At 33.2% G+C, this 9,315-nt stretch overlaps 1 protein-coding gene across 1 annotated transcript; it reads right to left on the bottom strand.

The window, feature by feature from the left end:
- Positions 1-404: 404 nt before the first annotated feature.
- LOC143606922 (GDT1-like protein 5) lies at positions 405-3,455 on the bottom strand (the record flags this gene model as incomplete). The annotated part of the gene is made up of 7 exons (XM_077082540.1): positions 3,264-3,455; positions 3,086-3,154; positions 1,478-1,537; positions 1,339-1,386; positions 654-739; positions 537-573; positions 405-452 (listed from the first exon to the last, which is right to left on the bottom strand). Coding segments are annotated over exons 1-7 (369 nt in total), but the record flags the coding sequence as incomplete, so codon positions are not given.
- Positions 3,456-9,315: the final 5,860 nt, after the last annotated feature.

Below are 9,315 nucleotides of genomic sequence, written 5' to 3' on the forward strand. Positions count from 1 at the left end.
TGAATTTGGGCCTAGATATTTTGCTAATTAAAGATTAGTTGGTTATTGAACATTTGGGCCCAAAAATTTTGGGCTACACCAATATATTTTTTATAAATTACAAAACTTTCAAAAAATAAAATTTTAATCTATAAATACAATAACAAAAGCTGCGTTCGAATTTTACAAATTCAGTTCAGTTTTTTTCGTTTTTCAGTACATGCAAAACCGGAAATTCATTTTCTCGGTTTAATAAACTCCCGATGACTTGTGACCGTTCGATCAAATTAACATGTTTTCCTTTTTAATCAAAAATTTGAGTTTGACCCGTTCTATAGAGATAAACATGACCCAGTTCGACCCATTTATAGGTAAATGGTCCGATAGTTTCAACTTTTAGTAAAAAAAATCACATCTTAAATTACCTTGCCGTTTGCTCTACTTGTTTCACTGTTAGCTTTTAAATCAGCATCCTACAAAGATAATCAGAATAAAAATAAGATTTTTATTTGTAAAAGTATCACAAATGTAAGCAAGAAAATCGAATAATAACAAACCAATTCCGCTTCAACTTCAGCTAATTCTTCTGACTCCCTGTTAACAAAAACAATTTGTTTTGAAGATGTTAATGTTGATCGAATTGATTGTCAATGAATAGTAAAAGACAGATTTACCCTTCATGAAATGCATCCCACAAAGACCATAGCCCAAATCCCAAAAACAATACAGTGGCTATATGTTTAGTCAACGTTCGCGATATCTGCATTATTACAATCAATGAACCAAAAAGTCACAAAACTAGGCCAGTAAATGAACCAAAGGAACATGAATGGAACTTTTCGTGCCCGTTCGTTAAGAAAATGAACGTGTTCATGTTCATTTATGTTCGTTCACTTATGTCTTAACGAAAGTTTCACAAATATAAATGAACAGAAATATACACAAATGTAAATGAACAAATATAAATCAACAGGAGTTAAAAGTAAACGTGAATATCCACATTGAAGTCTAACCATCATCGTTATATCAAACATTTCAAAATTAAACAAATATATCTAAAGAAAAAAGTTTTAAAATATGAAAATCAAATTGACTTCAAATTGATATTGTGAACTATAAACGAAACTAAATGAAGAACATAAACTAATGTAAATGAACAAACATAAAACGAGCGTTCAGGAACGTAAATGAACAAACATGACATTTGTTCATGTTCGTTCATCTATCAAATGAACGAACATAAACGAACTTCACGCCAAACGAACATGAACAAAAAATTGTGTTCATGTTCGTTCGCCTATCCTTTGGACAAGACTAACATATGTTCTTATTGCAACATTGATAATGTAACAAACATACCAGATTTGGAGCAGCCCATCCAACAGCAGCAGACAAAACAGTCATAACCTTAAATTTAGAAAATTAACTTTTTAAGGACTCATATAACTGGAGTTAATATCCACAATTTTGATTAAAAAAACAAGAGCAAAAAACTTACAATCAAAGCTGAAAGACAGCCTGCCAGAACATATCGCCTGGGGTGACGCATAGCCAAAATCTAAAATCACAAAACAATAATATGTTGTAAATAACAAAAGATTATTCAAGAGAAAATTGTCAAGTTAAATTAGAGTATTGTTAGTTTAACTTAAGAAACAAAACACGTGATGATCTTGCTTCTAAAATGCACAAACTTGACATGATTGCAACATGTAACATGGTGTAGTTGTTTTCATAGACAGGTATCATTTTTGGAACTCTAGAAATGACCCGATTTGACAAAAAGGATGTCCAAAAATGCCATCTACTCGTTTGAACAGATAAAGCGTATCAATAACAATACCTTCTATATAACTTAAATTCAATTTCTTATTACAACAAAAACTGCATATGTTCTATATCTAAAAATCTAAAATGTACAAATTTGACATGATGGCATCGAGTAACATGGTGTAGCTATTTTCCTAGACATACCATTTTTCGAACTCTTGAAATGACCCAAGTCGACCACATGCAAGCACAAAAACATCATCTACATCTTTTGAACAAATAAAGGTATACCAATAACAATACCTTCTATATAACTTACATCCAATTTGGCAACATCTAAGCCCAAAAAAATGTCTTCTAAAATGGAAAATTTTGACTTTAGCCAAACAATTATTTATGTAAGTGTTCATTTTACATTAATTTGTGAATGCGTTATTTCAGTCGTAAGAAATATGTACAAATTTATGAATTTTAACGTTTTAGTTTTCCATCCCGTGTAACACACGGGTATTATTTAATAAATAAAAACAATGAGTAACGCGTGTCAGCTTTGTAGGCCATCAAAAAGCTGGTTTTCCCACCTCTCTCTCTCTCCTATTAAATACTGGATGGCACGTGTCGACTTCTAATAAAGTCTAGATTTTGATTTCCTGACTATGAATTTCTTTAATTGGTAAAACAATATAATTACAACATAACTCCATAAGTCCTATTCTTTAATATTTCTTATAAACGTCTTTAAAAAATATACAATACGTTATTTAAAATAAATATATTAAAAAAAAAACTTTTTAACATATATTCTAGATAACAAAACTAAATACTAATCACAAGGGGTGCAAAAGAGCCGAGCCACTCGCGAGCTACTCGATATCGGCTCGTGAAAAAACTCAATCAAGCCGAGCTCGATCGAGCCAAGCTTCACTTATCGAGCTCGAGAAGACTCACGAGCCTAAACGCGCCTTTCATTTATATAATTTTTTAATATATATACTAAGTAATTATTAATTAATATATATATAATGTCATGAAAAATAACTAAATAATATATATTATTTTATACATGGAATTATAATTGAAAAAAAAACTCATAAAAATAATTATAAATATATGAAAAATAATTAATAAATAGTTAACAAGCCGTGCTCGAGCTTTGTGTAAGTTAAACGTTGAGCTCGGCTCGTTTGCACCCCATTCACAACTACTAAAAAAGCTTAAAATTCAAAAAATCAACGTTCCAATAAGTTTGACTTTGACCAATCAATCCAACCAAAATCATCAACCAAAACTCAATGAAGCAAAAACCCACACAGCAATTGAAGTAATAAACACTCACCGCAGCTGCAAAGAACGTCTTATCCCCAATTTCCGACAGCACAGTCATCGCAAGCGACTTACTAAAACCCTAATTTCACAAACCAAAACAAAACCAAAAACCCAATTAAACCCACATCAGATCCATCATCCATAAGCAGAATCAATCATCAGATTGAAAAATAAACAAGAAAACTCACTTGAACAATTGATAAACTCATATTATTATTATTAGCGTTGAAAGTTGAAGCAATTGTTTGTTAATAGAGTTGAGAATAGATAGCACAGTGTATATTGGAATTGGAATTGGAATTGGAATTGAAATTAAAGTGTGGTGGATGATCGGACGGTGGAGATTGAAATCGGATCGCCGGAGGAAAATATTGTAGTGCGATTGAGAGAATCTGGGAATGGATGGGGTGTGTGTGTGTGTGTTGTTGAGATTATTATTATTATTAATATAACATATAAAAATATAATTGGATGATGATATATTGATATGTATTACGTGGTCAAACGAATTTGATTCGTTAAAACCCTTGTTTACCTTATTAATTTTGGAGGATATTGTTTGTTATTAGAGAGGTGAGCACAAATCGGTTTAAAACTCGACATTGCTATAAGTTGAAACCATCTCGGTTTAGTCAATAAAAGTTAAAATCGGTTTATGATTGGTTTCGGTTCAGGTTGAAACTGGTTTCTTGACCAGGTCACGATCGATTTATATTCGGTTTTTAATCGGTTTCGGTTCGGATAACCGCTTTTAGTGGAGAAAATTACAAACTGGTTTCGTACCTACGGTTTCAATCAGTTCCAAACCAGTTTCTACATTACCAGTTTCAAACCGGTCGGTTTCGATTTGGCTTTCGTGTCAGTTTAGTTAATCGGTTTATTTTCCCGCCTCCGCTTGTTTATATGTGTCACTATATTTTAATGTTTGTTGTATCTAGTCTACTTGTTTATATGTGTCACTATATTTGTATGGTTGTTGTATCTAGTCTACTTGTTTATATGTGTCACTATATTTGTATGGTTGTTGTATCTAGGGGTTGAGACTAGCCGAGCAAAGGCGCTCGTGAGTTACTTGAGTTTGGATCGATAAAACACTTAAAACGAGACAGTTTCAAATAAAGCTTGTTTAGTAATCAGGCTCGAGTTTTGTATGTGAAGCTCGTCAAAGGGCTTGTTGCTTATATATGTAACGGGTCAAGATACTCAAACTTGGATTGATAAAAGGTTTGAAACAAGTTGAGCTTTTTCAAGCTTGAGGGTGGGCTTCGAATTAGGTTTGTTTAGTTATAGAGCTCGAGTCTTGTATGGGTAGATCATTTTAGCTCGTCGAGCCTTAACGAGCCTAGTGTACTTTTAAGTTTTATCTTTTTTGGTCGTATATGTATTTATTTCACACTACATGGCCGAGATTTTGGATGTTTAAGATACCACATGAGCCCGAGCCGAGCTTAGGCTTGTTTAAGGTTTTCTTTTTCGCCATTCCAGCCTTAATAATTGTCAAAAATATTAGCAACTTAACAAATTTATTTGGGAGTGAATGTCAGAGTTCAAAACATGACATTAGAGTAGATTTTCTATTGGAGTGGTTTAGGAGAGTGAAAGTAGATGGATTTGTGTGTAGCTGTTAAAAAATGTTTTTTTTCATAAAATATATAAAAATAATAAAAAAAACAAATATAAGTAATTAATAATACCGAGCTAAGCTCGAGCATTTGATAAGAACTCGAAATTAGCTGAGCACAAACATAATCAAACTCGGACTTGACTCATTTACACCCTATATGTATCTATTAAAGTCACCTTATGCCCAAGGTGTTAAAATAACCATAGTATTATAAATTCAAAATGTGGTGGCCGCTTACATTATTTGACATAAAAAAGCTAAGAGTAACATGGTCTTTGCTTGGATGTAGGGATGTTTCTTGCTCGATATGAAATCGTAAAATAGGTCATTGGTTTCGTATTACGATCTAACTTTTAGAAAAAATTGAGTCAATCAGTTTATTCCAGAAATTATTAACCATAGAGAATGGCTTGGCTTACGGTTTATATTATAAGCAGATTGGACCGGACCGTAACATTTGGGGCTATGCAACCTTTTAAGTTAGACCATACACTTGATTGAGGCTTGTTTAACGATACAGTAAAATTACGATCTTTTAAGACTTAGCGATATCACAGCTTCTTTATTTTGGTCATATTTACTCAATTTATAAGGGTCAAATAAGTCAAACCATGAAACCAAATCGTTACTAACGGTTTGATTGGTTCGATTATATTTTCAACAATTCGGTTTTAGTTTACAATGATCAGAAACCATTACCAAAAGTTTGCCTAGCGGTTACTAACAATTCGGTTGTAGTTTCATATTCCGGTTCATTAAATGTATAACTTCAACATTTCCCTCAATTTAAATGAAATATATATATATTTTTTATGTTATATTGATAAAAAAAATCATATTTATGTTACTCTTTAATACTTTTCTTTAGACAAAGCTATCATCTCATTCAAGGCCAGGGCCGTTTTGTATTATAGTGACAAGTTGGTTTGTTTGTTGGGTAAAATATAAGTTTTTTAAGACAACAAGTGACTAAATAAATTTGTAGAATTGCTAACATTTTTGACAATTGTTAAGTTATTGTCAATATTATTATTTATTGTAATTGAGTGCCGTATGATAGTCAGATTATTTACAAAATAGGTTATATAACTGTCACGATTTCAAAGACATCCAAGTGTTAAAAACACTAAATGTTTTTAAAGACATTGTAAAAATCATTGACTTTATGTCAATCTTCAATTAATTTACAAAAGGATTTTCATTTTCAATTTCTTTCATTAAAAACACAAAACAAAACAAAAACACGTGCACATATAGTTCTTACGCCACCATATATATACTCATCTCGCAAGTTTGCAAGGCTAAGATGGCAGGCACGTGAGGCCGTCGGGATACCACATTGTACTTTGCAGTGTCATATGCTTCCGTGCGTGGAGAGAAGGTGGAACACAACTATAACCCTTTCATTTTATACTTTATTGATCACAAACTTTAAATAAAAATAGATCCACATAACAATTATTTATGCTGTCCATCGCTACAACACTATATTTCCCACAATTTGAGCCAAACTTGATGTTTTTTTGGGAGTTGTCAAATTACCCTTATGTGTTGTCACACCCTCAAAATCCACTAACGGAGTTTTACCGTCAGAGGGTGTGAACTAACAGGATCGGAATCATTAGTTATAATCAAACCATAAAAACGTTTAAATGAAAATAAGTGCGGAAGCGTAAAAACCAAAAGACAAAAGTTGCGTCACGCAGGACGACTTAAAAACCCAAGTAATAATAGTTAAAAACATGTTTGCATATCAGAATGTTCAAAAACCATGCATGATCCTATACCGCGCGTCCGCCTCGGCTACCTGAGAATAACATACTAAAAGTGTCAACACGAGGTTGGTGAGTTCACAAGTTTATATAAAATAAAGCGTTTAGCGTTTGCGTTCAGCGTTTTGCGTTTTGCGTTTAGCGTTTTGCGTTCAGCGTTTTGCGTTACCAGATAGTGTTATGTCAATTATATATCTATAGGTAGCTAGCCTATAAAACAAGTATTACTAAGTGTTCGACACCGAAGCTGACTGTTTATCATTTGCCTTGCCACCAGGTCTATCCCGACCATGGTATGTGTTTAGCCAAGATTACACCCACTCGACCTCCAGTCGAGTTTAGCGTTGGGTGGGGTTTGTCAAACCCAGTAGTACTACTCAACAATGACTCGCTATTATCCAATACTAAACGGTTCGATGTGAATGAAGGACTTTAGTTATTGCGTTTGCCACTTAGTCTTTACAAGTGATATATAATTTATATTAACAAAATCTTAAATGCGTTTTCGGAGTATGTTATCTCCCCAAGTGAAAAGCGTTTGAAAATAGTTTAGAGGGGTAAGTGAACTCACTGTTTGCGAAGAATTCCCAAAATAAATCACCAAGTGATGCGCGTCACAGAAAACTCTCTCTAGCGTTCTAAAACAACAAGGAGATTTTCTAAGTATCGGAACTAATATCGAGTCTCTAGACCCGGCACATAATTCCTAAGCACAAGATACGTTTCGTGTTTGTTTGTGAATCGTGTGTGTCTTAACAAGTACATTTGTGATACGATACATGTGTGAACAATTATTTACGTGTCATGTATTAATAATGTACATCACTAGCAACTATTCCCCGCAGGGGCAATTTGGTCAAATTATAACAATTAACTAGCAATTATTCCCCGCAAGGGCAATTTGGTCAAAACACGACAATCAATTAGCAATTACCATGTTTCATGCAACTTTTACAAAATTCAGCAACTAATTTTTTTTTATTGACAGAATTCTACTTGAAAAACTAGTCTATTCCACCGATCATAGCATCTCAATTAATTTACCAAAAATTATCACAAAAGCATGTATGTCTTAGGTTTCCAGAACTTATTTTATTATATTTTTATTCCACATAGGTTTCTCACAATAATCAAATCATTACAGCAAACTCATAACAGTCAAATTCATGCGCAACAGAATTCTATTTAAAATTCCCGTTAAATGAAAAATCCAACAAATGCAAGACCACTTGGGTTAGGTTCCTAACTCAACAAGTCAACTTCCAGAAGTGGAACCAACCCAATTGGTCTCGTAGTTCATGAGATATAACATTTACAAAACAACCTAACAGCAGGTCTAACAACTCAGCTTTGCACAACGTTTTTGTAAAATCATAAAGGTTAACTTTTACACGTCCAAAAATTGCAAATTTATATTCTTTAGAAACTAGACTCAACCTAGTTTACTGTAGTATCAATAATCTCAACCAATTTTCACATTTACACCCCGTTACAGTCAATTGAACATCAACAACACAATCTGTCCAGAAACTGTTTGCAACAAAACTCAACCTATTAACTATCTATGGACCATAATCCGTTCATATGACCTTATAGACACCATAATCATTATCCATGCACATCAAATACACATTACATCCATGATTAGGGTTTTACTTGAACTCAAAATCAAGAAACAAACGATTAACATGCAATAACACCAATACTAGCTATCAATTCAACAATCAATACATCTTTCAATCAAAACAAGACATATGAACATCATGTATATAATTTCCAGATTCTAGGGTTTATAATTATACCTTCCAAAGCACAAAAATAAGCAAGGGGAAGGTAGAAGATGACTAGAATCGGGTGTAGGATGCTTCAATTGTGAAAGACAAGATCAAAAATCAAAGGATGTGTGTGTGTATGTGAGCCGATCGCAAGGGAGACAAGGGGGGGGGGGGCTGGCCGTCGATTATGAGGGAGAGAAAGAGAGGATTAGGGTTTATAATAATATTATTTAATAACAATATATTACACTCAAGTCCCTCAACTTTCAATTGTTACCTTTCTAGCTTAATTAATTTAGTTCTTGTTTCTTGTTTAGCATCACACATAATATAATCAAGTAACACATAAGTCTAACACATAATTATCACATAATTATTGTTTTGACGTTTTTCGTTTATTCACTAATCGTTTGCGTCAACTCGTTTGCGTCAACTCGTTTGCGTTTCGGTGCAATTCCCGAAAGACTACACATGTAGTAATTGTTAAGCGTCATTTAAACCCTAGTTTAAATGTAATGAGGTGTGCGTTATAGATTCAATGATCTTAAGTTTGAATTGACGGAGTTGAGTTAACGGAGTTAACCTGAAATTGACGATTGTCACATGTGTGGCGAGGTTAATGCTTGCAAGGTGATCAACCACCCAAGCGATAATGCTGAAAATTGTGGCATCACACGATCTGTAGTTTTGGCATGCATTATTTAGTGTTGTGTGTTCCAATAACATCAATGCTCATGATCAATCATCGATTTTTCATGATATCATAGACGGAACTGCACTTGAGTCCTCGTTTCAAGTTAAATGAGCAAAGCATAAGCACCGGTCTAATGAAACAAAATTTAAGTAGACAAACACTTGTAAGTAGTGTTTAACAAATATATAGAGAGTTAGAAATATAGATGGTTACATTATTGTCTTGTGTGTTACATTCAAACAAAAGATACAAGGGCATGCATTTTGTGGCTATATATATTCTTATTAAAGAAGAAAAATGAGGTTACATGCATTTTATGATTTTATATAGGTATATTGGTTTCTATTAATCCCAACCATCGATTTTTGGTCGTTA

This window comes from Bidens hawaiensis, unplaced genomic scaffold, assembly GCF_021521415.1.
Source record: "Bidens hawaiensis isolate Kalapana, Puna unplaced genomic scaffold, B.hawaiensis_p1.1 tig00078378_1, whole genome shotgun sequence".
Lineage (NCBI taxonomy): Eukaryota > Viridiplantae > Streptophyta > Magnoliopsida > Asterales > Asteraceae > Bidens > Bidens hawaiensis.